Source organism: Carettochelys insculpta, chromosome 3 (genome assembly GCF_033958435.1).
Source record: "Carettochelys insculpta isolate YL-2023 chromosome 3, ASM3395843v1, whole genome shotgun sequence".
NCBI lineage: Eukaryota > Metazoa > Chordata > Testudines > Carettochelyidae > Carettochelys > Carettochelys insculpta.
The window spans coordinates 119,150,224-119,177,242 of NC_134139.1; the positions used below are offsets into that span (position 1 = coordinate 119,150,224).

The 27,019-nt window shown below is 39.3% G+C and overlaps 2 protein-coding genes across 4 annotated transcripts in view; one reads left to right on the plus strand and one right to left on the minus strand.

Moving 5' to 3' along the window:
• On the plus strand, positions 1–14,673 carry FAM162B (family with sequence similarity 162 member B). The gene is made up of 4 exons (XM_074990693.1): positions 1–154; positions 1,377–1,488; positions 6,045–6,153; positions 6,407–14,673. The coding sequence occupies exons 1-4, from the start codon at positions 10–12 to the stop codon at positions 6,491–6,493; spliced, it is 453 nt and encodes a 150-aa protein (XP_074846794.1). The 5' UTR covers positions 1–9; the 3' UTR covers positions 6,494–14,673.
• The window catches only part of KPNA5 (karyopherin subunit alpha 5), a 32,843-nt gene continuing 19,114 nt past the window's right edge, over positions 13,291–27,019 (minus strand). For all 3 annotated transcript variants that reach the window (XM_074990689.1, XM_074990690.1, XM_074990691.1), the window contains 4 exons: positions 24,883–25,008; positions 23,006–23,133; positions 18,406–18,584; positions 13,291–17,084 (listed from right to left, as the gene is read on the minus strand). In XM_074990689.1, the coding sequence (XP_074846790.1) occupies positions 16,897–17,084; positions 18,406–18,584; positions 23,006–23,133; positions 24,883–25,008 (621 nt within the window). In that variant the 3' untranslated portion in view covers positions 13,291–16,896. The remainder of the gene's footprint in view (positions 17,085–18,405; positions 18,585–23,005; positions 23,134–24,882; positions 25,009–27,019) is intronic.

Here is a 27,019-nt window from a genome sequence, read left to right on the forward strand (position 1 = left end):
CAGCTCGCCATGCTGGCGGCAGCCGGGAGCTGCCTGTGCCGGGCCCGGCTGCTGGCCCCGGCGCAGCTGCGCGCCCCGCTGCTCCGCGCTCGCCCGGCCACTGCCGCGTCCTCCAGCGGCGCTCACAATCGCAGCCGGGCGGCCATCAGCGCGGGTGAGTAAGCGGGGAGCCGGGCTCCCCTCTGCCCTGCCTCGCCTCTCCGCCGCGGAGTGCTGGCCCCGCCCAGCTCCCCTCTGCAGCGCTTCCGGGCGGGGGCCCTGGACCCAAGTCTCCGAATTGTACCAGTGAGGCAGATCCGGCTGCTCCCCAGCCAGCCTCACCCTGCCCCAGCAGATGGCGGAGTCCGGGCGTTTGTTCCGGCTCGTGGGGGTAGGAGTCATGGCCAAAGTCCGGCAGACTGCCCGCAGGGAGATTTTAAGGAAGCGGCACTGGCCCAATCAGTCATCCCACTTTCCCCATAAAGGCCTGAGCTCCTTGTGTCTTTACCTCTCCCTAACACCTGCTCCTCTTTCTCGGCAAAAAGATGGACCAAGTACAAGTGCTTTGGTTAAATCAGAAAGCTTTTGCTTTGTCACAGTCATAGGGTATTTTGATATCCTGTGCTGGGGGGCAGAAAGCAGGGGAAATGCAGTAGAGAGCCAGCTGTGGCTCCCCTACCTCTCTCTGAGAGTCTCTTCGAAGCTGGTGATTCCGTGGGATTGGTGGTCTTGAGGTAGGCTGTGGAACTCAGGTGTCCGGGACCAAACCGGGACCCTGCATCAGACTGAGTAGCAGGGGGATGATTTTTCTTGGGAGAGGGAGTGACCCAACTTGTTCTCTGCAGAGGCTTTAGAGTTGGGCGTGTGGTTAAAAAGCGGCTGGACTCAGGAGTGGAAAAGATTATTTACAATACCCTGGGCCATGTTGCAGCAAGATTTAGATTTTTGGGGCAGTGGGAGCAAGTAGACTTCCTATGCTGATGGTACAATTCAGACTCTTGAGTACAAAAATCAGCTGATCCAAGGTTGGTCCAGCTTCTAATCAGAGCCATTGCAAGCCCACAATGTGCAAGAGAGCTTTAGAGCAATGCTGAGCTACTCTCCAGTCCTTTTCAGCAGGGATTATCTCACCTACCTTGTTTCTCTAATATCTCGGGACCCTCTGTTCTCTGTTTGAGTGGAGGTGGAACAAAGGGATGATTGGAGGTAGAGGAAGGAAGGTTGTTCAAAAGTAAAGGTTAGAGTCTTTACCGGAACAAAACAAAGCCCTGAACCCAGTCAGAGAGATGGACCATCACTAGGGAAATTCAGCTTGCTCCCCGCTCTGTCCAAAAAACACCTTACTACTCCTCCAGTGTGGAAAGTGATGAAATTCCTTTCTCTGGTTGGGCTTGCAGCTGAGAAGATGTACAAAGTACCTGGCAGTTACAAGCCTTCCAAATTCGACAAACAAATCCTCACATGGACAGGACGCTTCAAGACTGAAGAAGAAATTCCCTCGAGGATCCCGTAAGTGCATAACTGTTTCTTACAGAGGCTTTGTCAACTGAAAAGAAAGAGATTGGAGGCTTCCTCCTTTTCAAAATGACCCCTCAGCTTGAACCAGTCAACGTTTTCCCATATTTGAGATCGCCATGAAAAGTTAGGCCCTATCACCTCCTCTCTTCCACCAGTGGCTTCTGTCACTATAGAGCTCCAGCTCAAACTGTGCCCCAAGTTGCCATTATACTCTCACCTGCTGGAGGTCAAGGAGCTGCTGAACTGTGCTGGCTCCTTCACTGAGTGGCCAGAGGCTTATTAGTGCCTCGTGACAGAATTCCCAAAAGAGACTACTGTGGGCCAAGCACGTCTTATTAAAACTGATAATACATCCAAATGTAAGAGTAAGTGCAATCAAAGCAAGAGGGAAGTGTGTTAAACCTTGGCCAATTTATCATCCTTGGAGTCTGGCGAACTCAAAACACTAAAATAAACCATGAGTGAATGGTTTTCCAGAGTTTCTCCCTAATCCCAACATTGCCCTGGAGAATTAGAGGCATTTTTAGCTGATTTGAGATTTTTACAGTTTAAGAGCCAAGACCCAGTGCTCATCAGCACAATCATAGAGGCAAATAGAACTAAGCCCTGAGCAAGGAGACACAATTTAGGCTTAACTGTGGTAGTGGTTTGAGCTTTGGTTATATTTACAGACTGGATTGTTTGTTTGATTTATCAACAGTATTTTCTGTTTACAAATTATATAAACAAAATACATCTAACATGTTTGATATTTAGTGATTGCCCTATTCCAAACAACTTATTTACAAGACAAGGAAGTATTTTGGAGAGGATGGGAGGGCTGGGAGAGAGCTGGAATCCTGTACTAACTGTCTGTCACAAATACTTAGAGAGAGGTATTTCTAGGACAGCACTAAACACCCTGCAAGTAAGTCTTGGTGCTACAGTATTACTCCCCTACTACCCACCACCAGCTCAGTTCATGTCACTGACAATTTTCTCCCTCCCCCAAGTAGTTATAGAAATGTGAGTTCATGTAACAGTTTATTTGTCAGCCTCATTGATAGATAGTGTTGCTCATCTACAGAACAGCTGTCATTTATCACCAGCCTTCACCTCTGTTTAGCTGACGGTAACATAAAGAGCTTTATTGGGTGGTAGTTACAAGGAAGACTCCAGTTTCCTCTGTTCCTAATAGTTTCATTCCTACTGCAGCAGAGAAAATAAGCAAGAGTATCCCTGCGAGGAACAACAGCCCCCGTTTTTGTCTAATATTAATCCAAAGGCTATTTTGCTCTCTATTCACCTGTCAGACTTATATCCTCTCTCAGTGAGAAATCCTGACCTCTCGAAGTCAATGAAAAACTTCTCTGGCTGCAACAGAGCCAATAATTCACACACAATCTTGAGTATAGGATAGTTATCTTTTGAGAAACATGAAAGCAATTTAATAAGTGTGTTGGAAGATTCATTTTTAAGCACTTTACATTTGAAAATGGGAATTAGGGTGCCATCAAAAGCGAGGAGGTGCTATCCGCTCAGAAACCAAGCAGTTGGTTAGGGGACAGTAGTCTGTAAGGCAGTTTGAAGGCACAAGGCTCCAGGCAGTTGGCTCTGTGCATCTAGTAGGTTTTTAGGGGATCTGTGTATTCTGAGCACCAAAATCCCTACCTGCTTCATCAGAGAAAATATGTACCAGCCTCTACTCCCCTCCTGCCGCCCCCGCCCCCAAAGATTTCAGAGGAAACTTATGTTTCTTCCTCCCAGGACTTCTTCCTGTGGGAGAGGATAAGATGACCCTACTTTCCACCTCTAATTTCAATGGGAACTTTGCCTGAGAAAGAATGCCAGGGCATGCTTTTAAACAAGAAAACAAAACAAAGACGCACAAGTGAATATTTACTATCACTCTTCAAATTCCCAAACTTTTTTAGAACTGGAAGTTCATAAACTAGAAACCAAAACAACCAGAAGAAACTATTCTTGAAGATGTAAATAAACCAACTATTAGAAAGTCCAAGGGTCCTCATTGAACAAGTTCCTGTTTTTAACAATTAGCTATGAAAATGGCCCTTTGTTAGGTGTGAGTAAAATCTGCTGTAAGGTATTTAGCACCAAGGACAAATTCTGCAGACCTTATTCATGACATGCTTAAAGAAATTCCTATTGACTTCAGTAGGAGTTCAGCTTGAGTAAGGATCCAGAGACACAGTCCTTAATGAAGAACTACAGAAAACCATAATTAGGCCTGTTTCCTTGAAACAGTGGCAGAAAGCAGGTAGGAATTGGGATTCTGTTTCAGAACAGCTTCAATTAATGCATGGTGAAATATGATTACGGCATGACGGCTGAAAACAAATCCATTTATAATTTGGCTTCTGCTCCAAATGGACCCTAGATTAATAGTATATATGTTCTAGTTTGGTTTGATCTCTCATACCTAATGTGTTTAGTATTATGAACTCCAGCTACAGCCTCTTCACACTGCTATCAAACCTGCAAGCCCTGACGTCTCAACACTCACAACTCATCACTGAAAACCAGTTAGCTCGGCTGCTTGTAAGATTTGCCATTTGGTGTGATGGTTTCATGGGTTAAGGGAAAGCACTACAGGCTCCACAATTTCAGCATGCCCTTTCCCTTTTAAAAATGGTATATATTACGATTGATTTAAGTAGTGCTTGCTACCAGCTGCTTTGTCTGCTAGCAGTGCCCTCAGGTTCCCATGTCTGTGTGCTTTAAATGAGTAAATAACTTTATGGAGGGAAGGCATATAATTGTGTAGTCAAATTATTAGATGTAGTTTTAAAAACGTGTTTTTCATAGGGAATGCCTTTTAAAATGGAATTTTTTTTAAAAGATGAAGAGCCACTCAAAGTTAATCTGACTCCTAAAAGGCCTTTTAAAGCAAAAAAAAATGAACAGGCGAGAGTGGACGGGTTAGACACGACAAATGCTTCATCGTGGCAAGGGGTTAGTCTAGATCAGAGGGTCGCATGTGGGGGGGGGCACTCTCCTTCCTGCCCCCCTCCCCAGGGAGGGGGAGTTACAAGATTGAGGAAAGCAGATGATGTTTAGCTATGCCACTCAGCTCTGAAGGTAGTGCTGGTGCCAGCAGCAACAGAGGCATAAGCGTAACATGATATAGTATTCATCACCTTAATTCTGTTACTAGTGGTGGCATTGCCTTGAGAGCTTGGTGTCCACGCCAGCAGCCACCACTCTGCTTTGCCTTCAAAGCTGGGCAGCAGCATATGCACTTATGTGACAGAAGGCAGGAGTATAAATACAGACAAACAAAGAGGGCACGATCAAATATGTTTGAGAACCACTGGACTGGATGACACTTGCTGTCCCTTCTAACATAATGCCTTTGTGATTTCTGAGACTGCAGATGTACCAGGCATCTTTAGAACACTGTTTCCAGGTCCCTATCTAGCAGGTGAAGGGGTGAAATCCAGTTTGAGAGACTGGCTGTGGCTTGGAGAGATTTTTATTGTTCAAGACAACTAGCTCCACTCAACCAGCCAAATAGTCACATATGGCTAGTGTGCTGGACACTACAACTCTATGGATTCAAGGTAGCACATGCCTTTGTCATAGCCAGCAGTTTCTGCGCTTTCTTAGGCATGCAAAACTGCATAAGTGAGCAAATGTTGGCTGTGTTAATACTGGTTGAACCTCTCTAGTCCGGCACCCTCGAGATCTGACCAATGCTGAACTGGAGAATTTGCCAAACTGTTAGAGGTCAATATTGTCTAGCAGCATTATCAACTGTTCCACTGTTTACTGCACTCTTAAGACGACATTTAGGGGTAAATGAGAACTAAACAGCACAGAACACTGAAAGCTAGTACTACTGGCTGTAAAAAAACACTTTTGAGACTGTGGGAAGTTTGGCTACACCCATGAGAAGTAGACTTCTAACTAAAATCATGCTGGAAGATGGATGCTGCCAGATCAAAGAGTACCAAACTAGAGAGGTTCCACCTGAACCAAAATTACTCTTAAAAATAAACATCATGCATACAACTACAACCTGTACTGGAATGAAACTGATTGGTTTTATTAACCAAATCCATGAAATTCCAGATCTACAGCTGACTGAAAAAGTCTAAATTTGAGGCAGGTTTTAAAGTGCTGGTTAGGTATTACAACTAATAGACATTTATTTTGAATAGGCAGGGAAATTCCTCACATCAGGCAAAGTCAGTTCCCTTTCTAACAGAGCATTTTCATACATGTGAAATTACCTGAAGTTCACATCACTACTGATCAACAGTGTTAGAGGTGGTTTGTGCCCTGCTTATTTCAAGTACTGACAATAGTTACAGCAAAGATCAAGAATCTCAACTCCATCTCGCATTCCTCTCAATTAGAGATGGATTAGCTCCGAGTGTGCAAAATAGTCAATACTTAGGCAATGCCAAACAACGCATGATCACGTAATAGTAGCTGGAAGCTTATTCCTGCAGAGTATTATATTTCTGTTATAACAAATCTGTGATGTGCTGAATTAACTTATTCGTACTTCAGGCTAATTTTGTTCAATGCAACTTTAATTGTAGGCCAGAAATGCTGGATATTGCAAGAAACAAAGCTCGAGTGAAAGCCTGTTATCTAATGATTGGACTTACAATTATTGCATGCTTTGCTGTTATTGCATCAGCTAGAAGGGTAGGTATATTATCTTTTAAAAGTTTAATATTTACAAGATTTTTATACATATAAATGTGTATCAGGTATATACATTGTTGTTCCAGACTCAAATACTTGCATTTGATTTAAATCTAAGTAATTTCTACCTCCATAAACCTGTATTCATGAAGCATGAGATAAATATTAGCTATTATTGTTACACAAGATTCTTCTAAAATGTAATTTAGTGATTCACAGGACATTACTTTTAAATTGATGTTTTACTTTGCAGGCTGAACACCACGAATCCCTAACAAGTTGTAACCTAGCAAAAAAAGCCAAGTGGCGTGAAGAGGTGGCAATATCTAAGACTAAGTAATATTTCTGTTGAAGACTGTTGATCAAAACACCACAGAAAAGCCAGTTACTTGACTTAATTAGTGAATGTCTAACTAGTTAGACTGCTATGACAAAACATTAGCACACTAGAGGCTTCACAGTGCTGTACTCAAAAAAAGTTGAAAGGGAGGGGAACAAGGATTCTTTTTATACTTTACACAGATATTTTCAATACTTACAACATACAACTAGTCAGTTCAAATCTTTAGAAAGTTAGAAAGAACTTTACAGAGTTTTAATAATTCAATTTTCAGGAGGCTTTATGTATTTTTTTGCCTCAATTTGATAAAAAAAACATGTAACTGTCCACAAAGACAGCATGTCCCACCAGCCCTGTTCTGAAATCTCTTCCTGCTAGATTTGATTCTGGACATTGTTCTACAAACACAAGATTACTGATAAGATCCTCCATCTGACATATCATCAACAATCATGGGCTCAGCGTTCATTGGTATCCAATGCCTTCCTCACTATTTCCTTCCTTCTATCTTTCCTCGTACAGTGCAGAGTGGCTTAGTTTCTGTAGACTAGCTCAGCACCAATCTACCCATTCTCTGTGGGGTCTGCCTTTCCGATTTGAACTGTTCATTATGCTGAATACCAGGGTCTTGACTTTTCGCTCATCATCCATTCTGCAGATATGTCTGAATCGTTGTAATGTCTGCTGTATAAACTTCTGCAGTAGGTCCTCTTTCAGGTGTATCTTCTTATAGAATTCGTTAGTGACCCTCTGTATCCATCCTATTTTCAGGATCTTTCTATAACAACTCTTCTCAAATAACAATATCCTTCTCTTCAACTTTCATTATCACCCATGTCTCACATCTGTACAATGTACTGCTGAATACAGGTTTTCCAGGAGCTCAGCTTCATTCCTAAGCTAATCGCTTTGCTTTTCCAGATCTTAACCATCGCCCTCAAACTCGCTCATTTTCACTAGTCTAGTAGCTATTTCCTTCTTACAATCTAGATCATGTCATATTGCTCCCCAGATGTGAACTTCTCTAGTTAAATCCTGTCTAGACTTACCTTTCTTCCTATTTCCTTATCTCCAAATACCATTGTCTTTGTTTTATCTATGTTCATAATCAGTCCCTACCGCTTCCCTTCTCATTTAACACCTGTACTATTCTCACTAGCTTTTCTTCATCTTCCTCCATAACTATATCATCCGCAAACCTCAAGTTAATTCTCATCCCATGCACCCATATCCCTTCTACCTCTTCCTTGATCTTATCCATCACTCTCCAGGTGCCAAAGATACTCAGCAATATTGGACGTCCTTGTCTCATACCTCTACTCATTCTAAAGCAACTTCCCAACTCCCCATGCATTCTCACTGCTGCCTCTACAATGTCGTTTATAACCTTCAATCTTAGAATGCTAGGACTGGAAGGGACCTTGAGAGGTCAAGTCTAGCCCCCTACCCTCATGGCAGGACCAAATACTGTCTAGACCATCTCTGACAGACATTTATCTAACTTGTTCTCAAACATTTCCAGATATGGAGATTCCACAACTTCCCTAGGCAATTTATTCCAGTGTTTGACCACCCTGACAGTTAGCAACTTTTTCCTAATGTCCAACCTAAACCTCCCTTGCTGCAATTTAAGTCCATTGCCTCTTGTTCTATCCTCAGAGGCCAAGAAGAACAAGTTTTCTCCCTCCTCATGATACCCTTTTAGATACCTGAAAACCACTATCATGTCCACCCTCTATCTTCTCTTTTCCAAACTAAACAAGCTCAATTATTTCAGCCTTTCTTCATAGGTCACGTTCTCTAGACCTTTGATCATTCTTGTTCCTCTTTTCTGGACCCTTTCCAAATTTCTCCACATCTTTCTTGAACTGCAGTGCCTAGAACTGGACACAATACTCCAGCTGAGGCCTAACCAGCGCAGAGTAGAGCGGAAGAACGTCTTCTCATGTCTTGTTCTCAACACACCTGGTAATGCATCCCAGAATCATGTTTGTTTTTGCAACAGCATCACACTGTTGACTCATATTTAACTTGCTGTCCACTATAACCCCTAGATCCCTTTCTGCCATACTCCTTCCTAGACAGTTGCTTCCCATTCTGTATGTGTGAAACTGATTATTCTTTCCTAAGTGGAGCAGTTTGCGTTTGTCTTTATTAAACTTCATCCTTTTCACTTCAAACCATTTCTCCAATTCGTGCAGATCATTTTGAATTTGGACCCTATCCTCCAAAGCAGTTGCAACTCCTTCTAGCTTGGTATCATCTGCAAACTTAATAAGCGTACTGTCTATGCCAATATCTAAATAATTGATGAAGATATTGAACAGAACCAGTCCCAATACAGACCCCTGTGGAACCCCACTTGTTATACCTTTCCAGCAGGATTGGGAACCATTAATAACTACTCTCTGAGTATCGTTATCCAGCCAGTTTTGCAACCACCTTATAGTAGCCCTATCTAAGTTGTATTTGCCTAGTTTATTGATAAGAATATCATGTGAGACCGTATCAAATGCCTTACTAAAATCTATATACCACATCCACCACTTCTCCCTTATCCACAAGGCTCGTTATACTATCAAAGAGACCTATCAGATTGGTTTGACATGATTTGTTCTTTGCAAATCCATGCTGGCTATCCCAACCAGCTTACCACCTTCCAAGTGTTTGCAGGTGATTTCCTTAATTACTTTTTCTATTATCTTTCTTGGCACAGAAGTTAAACTGACTGGTCTGTAGCTTCCTGCATTGTTCTTATTCCCCTTTTTATAGATGGGCACTATATTTGCCTTTTTCCAGTCTTCTGGAATCTCTCCTGTCTCCCATAATTTTCCAAAGATGATAGCTAATGGCTCAGATACCTCCTCCATCAGCTCCTTGAGTATCCTAGGAGGCACTTCATCAGGTCCTGGTGACTTGCAGACATCTAACTTTTCTAAGTGATTTTTAGCTCCTTGTTCTTTTATTTTATGTTCTAAACCTACTCCTTTCCCACTAGCATTCGCTATGTTAGGCATTCCGTCTTCAGACTTCGCAGCGAAGACCGAAATGAAGTCATCGAACACCTCTGCCATTTCCAAGTTTCCCATTACTGTTTTCCCTCCTTACTAAGCAATGGGCCTACTCTTTCCTTGGTCTTCCTCTTGCTTTTAATGTATTTATAAAAAGTCTTCTTGTTTCCCTTTATGCCCATAGCTAATTTGAGCTCATTTTGTGACTTAGCCTTTCTAATCTTGTCCCTCCATTCCTGTGTTGTTTGCCTATATTCATCCTTTGTAATTTGTCCTAGTTTCCATTTTTCATATGATTCCTTTTTTAGTTTGAGATCATGCAAGATCTCCTGGTTAAACCAAGGTGGTCTTCTGCCATATTTTCTATCTTTCCTATGCAGAGGAATAGCTTGCTTTTGGGCCCTTAATAATGTACCTTTGAAAAATTGCCAACGCCCCTCCATTGTTTTTCCCCTCAGTCTTGCTTCCCATGGGACCCTACCTACCAGCTGAGTTTACCAAAATCCACCTTCCTGAAATCCATTGTCCCTATTTTGCTGTTCTCCCTTCTACCCTTCCTTAAAATTGTGAACTCGAGAAGTTCATGATCACTTTCACCCAAGCTGCCTTCCACTTTCAGATTCACAATCAGTTCCTCACTATTTGTGAAAATCAAACCTAGGACAGCTTCCCCCCCACCTCCGGTAGGTTTTTCAACCTTCTGAAATAAAAACATGAAGTCTAAGAACTTATTGGATAGTCTGTGTGTTGCTGTGATCTGGGTAGTTGAGGTCCCCCATCACCACCAAATCCTGGGCCCTGGCTCATTATGTTAGTTGCTTAAAAAAAGCCTCATCCACCTCTTCCATCTGGGTAGGTGGCCTGTAGTAGACTCCTAGCAGGACATCACCTTGTCTTTTACCCCTTTTAGCTTAATCCAGAGGCTCTCAACACATTTGTTTCCTTTGTCCATCTCCACCTCAGTCCAAGTGTGTACATTTTTAACATACAAGGCAACACCTCCTCCCTTTTTCCCATATCTGTCTGCTATCCACTGTGAATGACTCGAACACCACCCAAGTCACTTTCTCATTTCTAGTGTCAAATGCCTTCTGAAAATTGACAAAGCAACTGCAGATATTTTTGTTCTTTCATTGAGCTTCCTCTATTAATCTTAGTGCCAATATCTGCTGTATGGTACTTCTACCTTTCCTGAACCCCACTTGCTCATCTGCTAGATGTTCTTCCATCTGTGATCTCAGTCTGTCAGTATCATCATCAGCACCTTGCCTAGATGACTTGTTTGAGCAATCACTCTGTAGCTCTTGCACTCCAACATGCTTCCTTTCTTGTGTATTGTCACTAGCATGGATATTGTCCATACCTTAGGTGCCTTTGCTTCTTTCCATATTATATTACATAGTTGGTGTATTTACTGAATCATACTTTTTCTGCCATATTTGATCATCTCTCCCATGATCTTATTTCCAGGGCTCTTTGCTGTTCTTTAGTCATTTCACAGCTCTTTCTACTTCCTCCTCCAAAATATTAGTCTCACTCTCGATGCTCGGCAGTGATGTCTTTCAGTTTTGATCACTCTCTGAGACACTCAGGTCCAACTGTGCTTTGTATAATGCAGTATCTTGTCCAGTGCTGCACAACCTTCTCCTTATTCGTTAGCACCTCATCCTTCTCGTCTTTGATCGCCATCTGCTTCAGCTGCCACTTCCTATTTATATTCCTGATCATCTTATACACCTCCCTGGTTTTACACTCACCATAATACTTCTCGGTATCTTCACACTGCTCCTCTAACCATTACGCCTTATCCATTCTGGCCAAACACATTCCTTATCTTCAGTGCTCTCTTCTCTTGGACCAACTTCAGCATCTCCTGAGTAATCCACTTCCTATTGATCTTCTCTTCTTCTAAAACCATCTGCTCTATTGCCTCTTCTATCTCCGCAGCATCCCTTCAACTCTCTTATCTAGGTCTCTCTCTGTGCCCTCATTCCTGATCTTCTCTTTGAGTGCTGCTCTGTACAATTCCCTATTTCTTCCTCACCTAGCCTCACTACGTCTCTTTATTTCTTGAACTGTCTTATACTTTTGCTTGAGTTTCATCTTGACATTCGTAATCACTAGACTGTGGTCCAAATCCATATCTGCTCCTTGGAAAGTCTGGCACTGTTGTACTGATATTGCCCATCTTCTTATCAAAAATCATATCTATCCTGTTCTTGAACATCCCACAATTCAATCGCCATGTCTGCTTTCTACAGTCATTCTGTTGGAATCTTGTGTTCCAGATCACCATCTCTTAACTCCGTAGCAAACTCTACTAGTTTCTCACCTTGTTCGTTTCTTTCTCCGTATCCAATCCTTCCCATGAACTCCACCATGAAGCTTCTAGGGGTTCCATGCCAGTCCCAAGCCTGGATAAAGGAGGAGGGTTCGCCAGACAAGTGCTAATGCGCTGATCATAAAACACACACATGAAATCTGATGCTAGCAAAGCTGTCGCCCAAATAAATAAGATGCGCAACACCAATTGAGTGATCAGAGTTAGGCTGATAAGCTGGCTATTGAAAGAAAATTACAACTAACGCATATGCTATGAATTGGACCATCTCAATGCTGTCGGTGACTGGAAAGTAAGAAGTGCTTCGAAAGGAGATGGAGAGATACCAATGCGATATACTTGTACTGGCACAGATGTGCTGGACAGCATCGGGGGGATGTGCAGTTGTGAAGTCATTTGGTCAGGGAACGAATCTAAGCAGAGGCAACAATCAGATTTCTTCTTAGCAATAGAGCTAGAAGAGTATTGTTAGGTTACAAACCAGTGAGTGTGAGAACAACGGTAGCGAGACTCAAAGTGAAACCGTTCAACATCAGTCCTTCAGATGTATGCATCCATGTCAGATAGCACGGAAGAAGAGAGTGAGCTATTCTAATAAAGACTTAAAGACGCTGGGGGAGATACCAAAAGAGATATGTTGATCACTGGGGAGACTGGAACACGAAGGTCAAGACAGATAAACAAAGGTTGGGAGAAAGTCATGGGAAGGCTTGGATTTGAAATGTCCTATATTAAAGCAAAGAGGATAAAAACAACTGTGAAAGCCACAAAGCATTTGAATACTAAGGGAAGCCAGTGAGCATGTAACTTTTGTTCTTTTGAAGTTTTATCAATCCTACTTATGTAACTCATTTCTGCAATTCTACATAGGAGGAAAAATAGAATCACCACAATATTTCTGTCAAACCTCATTTACTAAAGCATGCATAACTGACGAGGTTTACTTGTACAGTCTGTAGATGTATCAGTGCCAGATATGACAGAGAGAGGGTGGGAGCGGTAATGTTTTATTGTATTAACGTCAAAAACTTGTTTCTCACCATAGACGCTAGGCCAATAAAGAGATACCACCTTACTCACTTTGCCTTGCTAAAGTTTACATTGGCAAATTAAAAACAGGCAGCATTTTAGTCCTTATAAACAGTTCCTCTAAAAACTCTTGGGAACTTCCATGACATTTATTTTGCAAGGGAAGAAAAGATGGAAGTTGGTGATGGTTGGAGGCATGTGATTGCTCACGGAGGAGATATTTTGATGGTAGTTTTAAAAGTTACTTCAAGCAATACTTTGTTTAACTTTTCTCCATCCTCTTCCAAAGCTGATTTTTCTGGCATGGCATACTATATTATAGTATGGGAGTCAGCCATAGCTTTTACTGAATTCTGCTCTGATATAGAGTGTATTTATATTGGCAATTTTCTAAGAATCAGGACTAATTTTAGAATATTAATGAATGCAATAAACTCACCTCTGTAAAATAGCTTTTATTAGTTTTTGTATAGTATTCTGAATTGAAACATACCATAATACTGCATACTGTTCACATGTTGGTTTGTATACACAACAATGGGTCTTCAGTCTGCATTAAAAAATGCACTATCACTCTACTTAAAGTCAATGTAGGCATTTTAGATTACATAAAACTCTAATGCCATGAGTCAGATGGAAAAATCTCTCATTTAAAATTTCCATTAAACTTTTGCAGTAATTTCCTGTTATGAAGCAGGTATTTTACCCTGCATATCAATTTGCATTTCAAAATAATCTAACTGCAATCTCACTGTGTGTTTTTGATGGTGTGGTCCTGGTGTCTTTTATAAACACAAAAATGCATCTGAGATACCTGAACCTGGAGGAGAGAGGATAGTGCATTTAACACACAGACCCAAGAAAGATCATTTTCCAAACTTGTGCTACAGTAAAGTTATTTCTGCACCAGTATTACTTTTTTTGTTTTTGTTTTCCTCCGATTGCTGCTAGCAATAGTGTTTAAAGTAAATACTACAAAATTAAACAGCAGTATGAACAAAGTTCTTAAGAACAAAAAGTGCTATGATATATTTCAGTAGAAAATTAGTTAAGATTTAGTGTCAAACATCTTATGAAATTAAACAGACAGCATAGTTGCATAGATTAACTTGTCAAAATTCAAATTCAAACAGAACAAATGGTACCCTATTTTGAAAAACACTTCCCTTTTGAATAAGCTGCATAATTATAGAGGGATATTTTAGTGCTTTGTTTTTTTTATTTAAACAACCCCTCTCCTTCAAATTGTAATAGTCTTTTGGATAAAACTATTATGGAAAAAATCTATTCAGCAAATACAGCTCCTGCTCAATCCTCCACTCCTAACTGCTTTCTGCAGAGCAGATTTTCTTGCCTGTCAGCTTAATTGTTTTCTTAAGCATCATCAATGCCTTCAGTGTCAGATGACAATAAGTTTTGTTAACACATTCCATTTTCATTAACATTACCAGTGAGACTAATCTATCGTAGATATACATGTACATAAGAATGTCGGATTAACCATTTTTAGATTTACCGGATGTTAAGATTGAGTAACTATTTTCCCTTTTGGAACCAGATTCCATCAATTTTCGATCCCATTTAAACTAAAATCACTACCTGGAATATACCAGAGGCATGAATTTATAAACACATAGTGCAGTCATTGTAACTACTCAGACATATACAATAATATAGCCACAGAAATGAAGAAAACCTCTCAAACAAGAATACTTTAAATGCCCTTCCCCCCATTTCCTCTATTTACAAGTCTTAAGATTTTTCTTTTTTAGGTTTAGATTTGGCTTAACTGCAGAGCCTTATAAATGCAGTGTCTGTGAGATCTTCAAAATAAAAGCAGGCACAGCTGGCTATGTAATATCAAAACAATGTTTGCTAGAAACAGTGGCATACCCTGTTACCTAAGTATTTATATGATTATTCTTGCACTTGAACACAGAAATTCACCATGATTTAACTGATAATCCTGGTAAAATTTCCAGTATCATTACCCTGAACTGTGAAGAGATGATGCAAAAAAATGCCAATATACTATAGTCTCAAACAATCATAAAAAAGAGCACAATTACAATTCTCAAACATGGTAAGAAAAATTTGGCTGAGCATTATGCACACTATTCAAACGTGCTGTATTCTGTACATATCTAGACAAAGTAATTGACAAATCTTTCATCACACAGAAATTGCTAAGTAACAGCACTCCTCTAGTCACTCCTTTCCTCATAACATACTTTTTCTTGCCAGGAGAAAAATTTCAAATAAGGATGTAATTTTTTAATTGTATCTTGATAGTGATATATACAATAGTCATTTTGAATACTAATCTTATAAAAACTGCTTCAGTTCTTCCCATGAAACTACTATCCATCATATAGTGCTTTAACAGTCTCAAAGTAAAACACATTATGAATTTTAAATGAAAACAGCACTTGCACACATAAGTTAAAATCCAGAACATAGTATAGAAATGATACTGTGCTCTAATCTGGATTTTTCAGTATATCAACATTTTGTTTAGTGACAAGCACACTACCATGGAAGAGTGATTTTTAAGTGTTGAAATTAAAACTAAAACTAAATGAACATGGTTTAAATAATTTCATGTCTTGAAGTTTTTACGATTATTTCAACACAATACTTGACTAATATTTAATAATTATACATTTTAATTAATTCAAATTCAGACTAGGTACTGGTGAACTCAAGCAGTAACATTTTGAATGTCCAAAAAAATCTAATGTAGATTTTCAAAGCATATAGAATTTCCCCCTAAATTCTTAGATACGTTTCTTCTAGCGGGTAGTAGCAAACGGACATCAAATCTTTTAGAACATAAATATCTGACAGACATCTTCAGATTCATTTGGTGTTCATATTCTTAATATTTACAACATAACAAACCTTCCTCCTTCAATCAAATGGAGGAATGTTTTCCCCCAAATCACACCACCAGTATGGATTGTAAAGAGCCTATTTCTAAAGAACTGTCAAAACTAAAAAATGAAGATATATAACTTAAAAAAAAAATTCAGAAAGCAGTAGCATATTTGGTTAAAAATACAATACTTAGAAACAGTTTAAATAAGTAAATGCTTCAAGAAAGGCAAATATTGTAAGGTCTGCCAAACTTTTATATTATCATATTTTAAAATGAAGATAGTAACATAAAACTATCTGCTGTCTCCTTTACAAGGGCACAAATCACCTCTTTTCCCAACCACAATGTCCCTGTGGCAACTTCAGCAATTTTTTACGCAGCAAAGTATTTTATTTGTAGCTTACTTTTAACGATGTTTAGCAGGTTGAAATAAGGAGCTAGCTCACATGACCAGCCAGCTCTCTGCTTATTGCAACCTGAAAACCTCATAATGCAGAAGAACTTTTCTGTCACATATTCAAAGCTACTTGGTATTTGAGCATTATATACTTAAACAAAAATCTGCATTATACTTTTAAATATGTTTCATAAATATATTTTACTGGTTTGGTGAAAAGTACAATGCATAAAGCTACATTTCACAATTTCAATAAATATTTTTCACATTATAAATTTAGCTTTTGACAAGCTCATCTTTATTTCATGCTTTATTTTTGAAGCAACCTTTTTGCTTCACGATAGAGGTAGATTTGATACAAGACAGGGCATGTCAAGTTTACTGCCAAAATGCAATTGCCAACAGCTTTAGCGCAGTTGCAGAAATTGCATGAAAAATTCAGAACCATTACCTAAAATCCTACTGAAGTTATTCAAGCTTAACACTCTTGTTAAATCACATCACAAACCTTTAACTTAGACTTGATTACTCACAGAGTTAGTTTCTGGACATATGAAATACATACAAATACACCCCCCCAAACAACGAATGAAGAGTTGTATCTAGTAGAACAGTATAAAGTGCATGGGCTGCTTCTTTATCTGTCATCTGCACAACACATTCAAACTTCTCCTCCAACTTTGGCCATAAAAAATACCCTGAAAAGTTATAAGTGTTTATATTTTTGCTTTGTCTTCATTAGACAAATTATAGCTGAAATCCTTCCATTGGTGCTTCTTGCTGCTGAAACACAAATTGCTGCTGACTCTCATCTACCTGAGGTGCAATACTGGTATCCTCTTCTTCCACACCAAAGTAATGTTCTATAAGTTCAAAAGCCTTCTGATAGATCTCTTGGTTTTCATGTCTTTGCAGAAATTCAATTTTATCTAGTCCTGAATTTAAAAGAAAAAACAGAAGATGTGCACTAAATCCAACAGCTCTCAAAAACTTAAGGGTGAAAATATAGAACTAGGATGAAAATAATTAAATACATGTGTTTTGAATACTACAACTAAGCTGTGTGAATGAATCAAAGAATTGGGTTTTAATAAACTGGAAATTCCTCGTGTGGGAGAAAAACAACCCAGAATGTATCATTTTTTCAAAGCACTGATGTATGTACTTTGTACTGATGACTCCAGGATTATTAATGTTAAACCAAGGTACATTTCTTCTATGCTAAGAGCATGTATCAATTAGACTTAGGCTACGTCTACACTATGAGATAAATTGCAGTTTATTAAAATCAACTTTGAAACACTGTTTTATAAATTCAAATTGGCATATACTCACCTCCCCACAGGCTACCCACAATGTCGACTTACTGATGACACACTCAAACACCAAACATCAACTGCTGCAGCAGTCCATTGTGGGAACCTATTCCACAGTTCCCTCAGCCCTGTAGCATTCTGGCTATTTTCGCTGGTTCAGCATAGGAAAAAAATGCCCTGTAAGTGGTTGTGGGTATGTGATGTCATCTTCTCACATTGCTTTCAATGGGAGAGGAATGAGGGCAGTGCAAAACAGACACTTTTCCAGGAGAAAGGAAGGAAAAGTAGGGCATTAACAAAGATCACCAAAATAACTGAAATCTCTTGCTTCTACACTGAACTGCTTTTTATAACTGTAGCTGTAACTGAATTATTAGAGATTTCACAAAAGCAGCATATCCCTATTCCCATGCAGCAGTTCCAACAAAATTAGCTTTCCTCCTCCACTACTCAACAGTTCTGGATTCTAAATTTACCAAAGGCTATGTCTAGATTGAAGAAGTCTGTCAGCAAAAGATACACAAATTGTGCAATGCATTTATGCAATCTCCTGCTGACAGTTCTGTCAGGAGAGGCTTTCCTTACATTTGGCCCGTCTACATGGGGCCAAATGTTGGGAAAACTCCTTCTGCTGACACATCCCTTCTTCCTTGTGGAACAAGGATGACCAGGATGTTAGCAGACAGATCCTGGAGCAGCAGACTTCTGTTGGGACTGTTTAAGTCTCAAGGGTGCCCGACCAGGGAGTTCCAACCTGTACTTACCGAATTAAAATTCCAGTGTATTGATGCATTTTTGTCTGATATATGGCTAGACACTGATATGGCTAAAAGCAGGTTTAAGTAATCTGTATCTGTTGAAGTGTTTTATATTATGCTCCCTCTTCAGTGATGAAAATGGCAACTTTAAGCACATAACTTCATGAGAAATAATTGCTTACCATATGCTTCCTCTATAAGGGCACAGTAAGGATTAATGCCAGTTCCATTTTGCTTGGATTCTTGCTCTCCAAGCCGCAGAATATTTTCAAGTCCATTCAAAGCAACCTGCACTATTTTGGAATCCATCACAGTCAGGAGGTCACAAAGAGGCTTGGTACAACCTAATGCTACCAAGTACCTTTGTAATGATGGAGAAAAGAGAGGAAAAAAGAACTAATAATCTAGTATATTAATATTGGCACACTTCACGTTATTGAGTTCTGCTAAAAACATTAAGTAACCTGCTGAAAAAAAGACCATTTTTACAACCCATGAAGACAATCTTACTCTGAAATAGATTCAACCTCTGGGTTATCCTGATGAGACAGGAATGCAACAGTTACAGCAATCATCAGTTATTAGGTAGTGTAAACGTGTAATATAACCATTTTCAATCCCTTTTATACATAATTGTAACCTTGTTCTTGAAGAAGACATTCCATGTACTTCGGATTATATAAGTTTCTTCTGTATGTAACAATTTGATAAAACATCCTCATTTCTCAATTCAAGAGTAACATGCAATGGCCAAAACTTTTAGCATGTCTCTTCAAGAAGACAAAAATTTTTTTCACTTATCAATCCATTAAAATATAAATAGAACATATTTAAAGAATTCTGAACAACAGCTTCCAAAAAGAAGAAGGATGTTGTGACTACAGCAAAGGGCTTAGGATTCAGAGGATTCTGCCACAAGTTTCTCGTGTGACCCTGAGCAGTCAAACTTTGTGCTTCAGCTCCTACTGTATCAGTAAAACAGTAAGGCTTGCTTACAACACTGGGTTGTTTGAAGTTTAGGTAATTATGTCCATAACACATTTTGAAATCCTAAAGGTGCTATTATTTAAGTGCAGAGTACTCAAAGAGGTAAGCCTTGTATGACAGAAGTCATTCCTTCCCCCGTTTTGTAATGTGCAGAGTATTTATGGCACCAGACAAATATTTAACTTTTCAAAGTTTTGTGAGAAGATCCACAGGACATACTGTATCAAATCAGCTACATTTTATTTAAAATAAGGGTATTATGTTTAAAATGTTAAATTACAAGAATAATTACAAACATTTTTCTGGTATTCTGATTAGAATATTTAGTGACTGTAGCAGTACAGAATAGTTTAACTGCTTCCAAGAAATACAAAAGTACTTAGCACACTTTTGGTGTTACAAAAAGACGAATATTTTGTGATACTTTTCGTTTTGTTTAAAAAGGATTGTTTACAACAGAATATAGAATTAGTTACCAAGGTAGTCAGATACTATCAACAAGTCATTTAAGATAACACCAACCAATCAGATGAAACAGAAAAATTGCTTTGATCTCTTTAGTGATAGAACCGAATCAAATATTTTTCCAAGTCAGACCATCATAATAATAAAGATGGTTATGTGTGTGGAAATACCTTAACTGCAGGCCTGGCTTGATGTGAGTAATCAGAAATGGATATGCACCCATTTGTTGGGAGACAAGACTGGGAAAGTAAATGGATCAGCTATCTGGCAACAGAATGTCTGTGTTCATTCAGATAGGTGAACAGGTCAGTAAGCTAAAAGACAGAACGTCTAACTTGCTAGGATAATCGGGGGAACATCCAGGGAACTATTTATAATGGACAGGTAAGCCGTGAATGTAAGATGAGGTAAAGAATAACTCAGTAACACATGGACAGAGAATGACGTATAGAGACTGGTTCTTATAAATTAACCATATCAATCCAAAAACATATGATGGAGTATACAGTAAATGCAATGTAACATGCAGCTATATATACATATAAAACAAGAGGTTTTCTGTGTAACTTTGGATGCATTGTATGCTCCATATCCACTCCTGTGTTAAGTGTGACCAACTCAGCATAGCTGAGCACGTCCTGTACACCAGATAAAAACACTCAAGTGACAAAGATCTGGAACTATTTTATCCTTGAAACTATGATTTATGTTCCACCACTATTGGAAAAACCTTTTCGTCACTTTTACACCAAATAGTCTCCACAGCATAAACTGTACTGAATGAGTCAACTGTACTAAGCTATCACTGCAAAAACAAGAAATGTCAGACTGGTTGGTAGTAAAGAACTCTGAGAAAAGATCTGTGAGACTGGAAGGCATGTTAATGTCACCCCAACAGTATCAGACAGGTAGCCATGTTAGTTTGCATCTTTGAGAACAAGAAGTCCTGTGGCACTTTATAGACTAACAGATATTTTGGAGCATAAGCTTTCATGGGTAAAGACCTGCTTTGTCAGATGCAGGAGTAAGGGCGGGTTCAGAGCAGTATTTAAAGGGGGAATCCCACTAAAAGGGAGGGCCAGAGCTGACAAGGTCTCTTCAGTCAGGGTGGAAATGGCTCATTATCAGTAGTATACACCAAGAGAGGAGAAAACAAGTCAGATGAGTCGGGGAGATGTGGCCCATTGTCAGATTCTAATGTGGAGGTGTGAACATCCAGAGCAGAGAAGCTGCTCTTTTAAGGGGCCAGCCACTCCCTTGGTTGATGGAGTCAAATTTGCAAAAGAATTGCAGGTCAGAGATTTCTCTCTCCATTTTATGTTTGAACTTTTTTTGTTGTAGGACTGCTACTTTTAAATCTGTTACTGAGTGTCCAGGGAGACTGAAGTGCTCTCCCACAGGTTTCTGTACGTTACCGTTCCTGATGTCTGATTTATGTCCATTTATTCTTTTACGTACAGACTGTCCAGTTTGGCCAATGTGAATTGTAGTGGGGCATTGCTGGCACATTATGGCATATTATATTAGCAGATGTGCAGGTAAAGGAGCCCCTCATGGTATGGCTGATGTTAGGTCCTGTGGTAATATTGCTGGTGTAGATGTATGAGCAGAGTTGGCAGCGAGGTTTGTTGCAGGGATTGGTTCCAGGTTTAGAGTTCCTGTGTTGTGATATATAGTTGCTGATGAGAATTTGTTTAAGGTTGGCAGGCTGTCTGTAGGCAAGGACAGGCCTGCCTCCCAAAGTTTGTGAGAGTGATGGCTCGTTGTCCAGGATGGGTTGCAGATCACTGATGATGCATTGGAGAGGCTTTAGCTATAGGCTGCATGTGATGGCCAGTGGTGTTCTCTTGTTTTCCTTGTGAGGCCTGTCTTGTAACAGGTGGCTTCTGGGTACCCGTCTGGCTCTGTCAATCTGTTTCTTCACTTCCTTAGGGGCATACTGTAGTTTGAGGAAAGCTTGGTAAGGTCTTGTAGATGTTTGTCTCTGTCTGACTGATTGGAGCAAATACGGTTGTACCTTAGTGCCTGGCTGCATACAATGGATCATGTAGTGTGCCCTTGATGGAAGCTGGAGGCGTGCAAATAAGCGTAGCAGTCTGTGGGTTTTCAGTATATGGTGGTGTTTATGTGACCAACACTTATCTGCACAGTAGTATCCAGGAAGTGGATCTCTTTTGGGGACTGGTCCAGGCTAAGGTTGATGGTGGGGTGGAAACTGTTCAAATCATGGTGGAACTCTTCCAGAGCCTGCTTCCCATGGGTCCAGATGATGATGTCATCCATGTAATGCAGGTAGAGGAGGGGTGCTAGAGGATGAGAACTGAGGAAGCCTTGTTCTAGGTCAGCCATAACAATGTTGGCATACTGAGGGGCCATGTGGATGCCCATAGCAGTGTCACTGATTTGAAGGTATAAATTGTCCTCAAATTTGAAATAGTTGTGGGTGAGGACAAAGTCACAAAGCTCTGCCACCATCCAAACAGTATTAACTAGACAACAGAAGCCAGGGTAAGATCTTGTGTTTCTGGGCAGGCAACTGGTGTCAGGGGTCTGAACCACAGGTGCTCATCTTAAAGGCACCCCAGATTACAGGGCTAGAGATAACAGAACCTTGGTCAGTAGTCCCCAAAACTTCATGCGTACTTTACACAATCCATTTTTTAAGTTGCAATTAAAATTCACTGTTGCATGAAGACAAATTCATTTTTAGGAATTTGTTGTGAATTTCGCTCGAGTCCAAATATGGGACTAAGAATTTACTCTTTAAGGAAAGAACATTTGGAGTCAAAGAGACAGTAAGTGGCAAAATGTTTAACTGTGACTCAATTCAACAGGTCATTTTATCTGAATACACTAAAGCTATGTCTACACTAGAGAGTTTTGTAGACAAAACAAGCAGCGTATCCACCTGACCAAGGTGCTCTGTCGACAGTAAATCGACAGAACACAACACTTTTGTTGACAGAGTTCTGCCATTCCCCCATCAAACAGAATGCCTCTGCTGACAGAGCTCTGTCCACAGGAAGCCAGTCTGGACATTCCAGGGGACCTTCTGTCAACTGACAGGGATTCTAGAATGCCAGACATCCCTGTCTGCTGTGCTTCCAGTTGGCTGTTTTGTCAAGTGAGTGGCCAGGCACTCCGGCCACTCTCCATTGAGAGAGCAGATCACTCTTTTGATCAACTTTGCAGTCTGGCCGCAATCTGGTGACAGAAGTTTGCCTGGAAGACATCTTCCGACAGTAACTTCTGCCGACAGATCGCTGTGTTGTAGAGAGAACCTAAGTGTCACATATTAATACGCCTATGAATCAATTTCTAATTAATTACCGTATCTGTTCAGGAGTACCTCCTGATGTTGCATTGGTGATGGCCCAGGCTGCTTCTTTTCTCGTGCGAAATTCAGCTTTCTGAAGAATGTCAATCAATATTGGGAAAATATTTGCATCTATAACAGCCTAAAACAAGAAACAGTAATATTATACAGTAAACTATAACTGGTAACAAAAACAATTAAGTTAATATAAATGTGAGAAAGAACATTAAAGATGTTTCCAGAATAGAGAATAACACCATTCAGTATAATTTGTCAGCCAAGACTGTTTATCCTATAATTTGTTAAAAAGCTATTCATTCTTAAAGAGGCACCAATCAGCAACTGTCTATTAACATGTGAAAATTCCAGAACACACAAGTTTAGGGAGATCCTGAAGATTATTTCACTTACAGATTTGCCTCATAATAAGGATCTCAAAAGATATAGAATAATAGTACCTTTTAAATAAGGTTATTCAGAATGGGTCAACATATTTAAGACACTGACAAAGCTGTTACAAATCAAGGATTTCAATTAAAACTTGAATTAAACAATTTAGCCACACCCAGGCCATCCAGTGGGGAAAGATATTGTGAGAAAAATGGCTTGTGCTCTCTTAGAAAGGCTTACAATATGCACAAACACAGTCAGTTCCCCACATTAGGGCCACTCAATTAATTAAAGAAAGCCACTGATGGAATACAGTCTGCAAATTATCTGAACATTTGGACTTGATGTATGTAGGATTTAAAATGTGCAAGTATATATCTTAGGCTGATCATAGCACAAAACAAGAAAAACAAGTCTTTCACAAGTGTGCAGGTTAGTAAAGATGTTAAGTTTATACTGGATACTGCTCACCAATTTGTATTTTGAAGTTACACTACATTTGCAATATCGTAATCTGGGCATACCAAGCTTTTTCATAGTGGAAACTAGAGCTGTACGGGAAATGGAATTTTTTCCTGTAGAAATTATTTTGAAATTAGTTTCCATTTCAAATAAAAAAAGGAACTTAAAATGTTGTTCTGAATCTACATCTATCTGAAATAAACTGTTTTACAGTGCCAGAAAGAAAAATGAAATAAAGAGACTTTTGCCCAAAAAATGTGACTTACATTAAATTAAATTTAAGTCTTTCACTGAAGTGAATTATCTACATGTTAAAATAGTTTGATGTAGCAGAACAAGTATTTTAACATGTATTTAATCGACAGAAATAATCTCCTTTAACATAATACTTCAACACAGCAAATTGGGAAAAACAGCATCCTGTCGTAAAAATACTGTGGAAAAAATATTTTAAGCATTCTTTGCACCCGTCATGTTCGTCAAGTTTAATCATGTCCTTTTAAAAACAGAAAAAGCATTTCAACTTCACTTGCTTTTCAGTAACTCAAACAGACCCAGTACCTAATTCTGAATATTGCTTATAAAGCTTCTGTACATTGTCTAATACTTCCCTGTCCTTAATCCATTTTGCCAAAATGCCTTATATATATTTTGCAAAATTCCATAAACATTTTTAAGCACAGACCATTAAAAGTTCATAAACAAGCACTTACACAAATATTTTTTGCAAACAACACTTAACACTTTACAGCTTTTAATCTTCAATTTACTTTATAATTATTAGCTACTTATCAGCCCCTTTAAAATATCAAAATGGGCATCCCTCTCTTTGGCTACAAAACAATGCAGATACGTTTTTATTTTTATGTAATTAGTTGTAAACTCAGAATTTCTAATAAGCACGAAAACAACTGGAAAAAACAAATAAAAACCTCTAACTTCAAAATGGAAGGATAAAGTATATTAACTGCTTTTCTCCCCCCCAAAAGAAAAGCACAAAGTTCTAGTTCAGAAGAATTACCTTGAAGAATTTCATTACCTGAATCTGAGCTCTGTTTCCTGCAGTAATATTAGAAACAGTCCAGCATGCTTCTTTTCGAATGGATTCTTTAGGACTACTCAGCAAGTGAAGGAGACAGGGCAATGCAGAGCAATTTAGAATTACCTAAAATAATTTGAAAGTTGAAAATTTCTGCTCATGCAGCATAAAAAGACAGTTCATAGTTTACAGTTCAATTCAAGAAAGATAAGCTTTATAAGAATAAGTTAATACTTTATGGAACTTAGAGATTGTATTCCAAAATAGTAACAGAGAGATAGCCATGTTAGTCTATATACTATCAAAACAAAACAGCAGTCCAGTAGCACTTTAAAGACTAACAAAATAATTTATTAGGTGGTGAGCTTTCGTGGGATAGACCCACTTCTTCAGACCATAGCCATAGAAGTCTGTATTGGAGTCTGTTCTGGTATGGCTATGGTCTGAAGAAGTGGGTCTATCCCACGAAAGCTCACATAATAAATTATTTTGTTAGTCTTTAAAGTATTCCAAAATGAAAGTGTTTAATGGCAGTTATGACACCACAGAGACACAATCTGGGGATTTGTGGAGAGGTGCAGTTGATTAAGTTGAAACAGCAAAGCTGCTGGTTGTGGAACTAGGTTACTGTTTATATTACGTGTATTCACATTTAAATACCTATTAATAAAGTTTTCACATTGTACATACTTATTTACTTACACATACCAAAAAGCCTTTTTTTCCCCCCATATTAACATAATTGAAATTTCTGTTGGTTTGGATTACATTAGATGGGTTAGGGGGAGAGAGGCTATGCTAATTAAACGTACAAAAAAAAAAAAGGGGGGATTAACGCAAAAATTTTGCTCACTCCTGTCCTAAAGAACCACTCTCAACTTGTGTCCCTATCCCGTCCCAATTCTTCTTCTGCCACCAACTGTTGCTTTAGTCTTCTAGCAATTCATCTTTTCCCTCCATCTCTGTGTGCGCATTTCCCTGTGTTTGGTCCTCTTTTATTTATTCATTAGAGAAGGAATGCAGTCCACATGATGAGAACTCAAAAAAATCAATTGACACATGACATATGCAGCACCATAAACAATTCATATTAGACACAAAGTTTGTTTTTCCTGCTAAAATCCCTTTCCTCTTCCTTTTTGCTGCTTTTGACAATAATCCCATCCCTTGGGCCTTCACCTTCAGACATCTGACCCATCCATCCCCTTTCTTTTGATGCATCCAGGTTGTCACAAAAGCCTGACACTTTCTATTAAATGTTTCAGAAAGAATCAGCTTTCCTCTCTGGTTCAAATGCTAAAAGTTTTGTCCTGGGCAGATGTATCTCCAGTCTTGATTACAGTAATCTCCAACTCTCTAGCTGCATCTCTGAAACCTATACGGTTCTCTTTTGGAGCCCCAAAACAGCAATAATCAAAATGTTATTTCTAGCCACACTGTTTACTGACAGACAACCTTCCAGGTAAAATTCTTGCAAACAGCTTTCTTGTCCTCAATGTCAAATTCAAGCACTTTATACCACTGTTGAATACTTGTACAATTCTGCCACAGTCTACATACCAAGTCTCCCTTTTCATGCCTTCTTTCACACTACATTTATCTTTTCACCCACAGGACCTTGCCATTACATTTAGATCCCTCTTAAAATTTACTTTTGCCAGTTCCAGTTAATACACACCTATTTACATCAACTTTATCTTGTCTAAGTCGCCTAGATACTAAGCTGTATTTAAGCAGGCACTATATCTGCAGAGACTCAAATCTGGTGTCATCACTTGACTAATCTTTAGGAAACCTTATACAAGCAAGATTACCAGTTAACGAGCAAATAATTAGGGTACTACCTAAATGAAACAGATAAATACAAGAAACTGGATTATAGTTCCCATATAAGAAACTAAAACCATTCTGTAAGCTTTGGTTAATAACACATTTGTCTATTACTTGTACAGCAAAGCTCCCAATATGCACAATTTCAACATGCACTTAACTTGTGCTAATGCGAGTTAAGCACAAGTTGAAATCCTGGGGTTCCCAGGAGCTAGGGGCTTGCAGGAGGGCAGCTCCTCCACCAGCTTCCTGCTCCAGCCCCCAGCTGGGAAAAGCTGGGGAGAAGCCATGCCACTGCAACTGTCTG

What these genes read in the sequence shown, in the direction of transcription:
- FAM162B (XM_074990693.1), top strand. Translation starts at nt 10, where the DNA reads ATGCTGGCGGCAGCCGGGAGCTGCCTGTGCCGGGCCCGGCTGCTGGCC. An exon ending in CCGGGCGGCCATCAGCGCGG is followed by an intron (nt 155 to 1,376) that starts GTGAGTAAGCGG and finishes TTGGGCTTGCAG; the next exon opens with CTGAGAAGATGTACAAAGTA. An exon ending in GAAATTCCCTCGAGGATCCC is followed by an intron (nt 1,489 to 6,044) that starts GTAAGTGCATAA and finishes CTTTAATTGTAG; the next exon opens with GCCAGAAATGCTGGATATTG.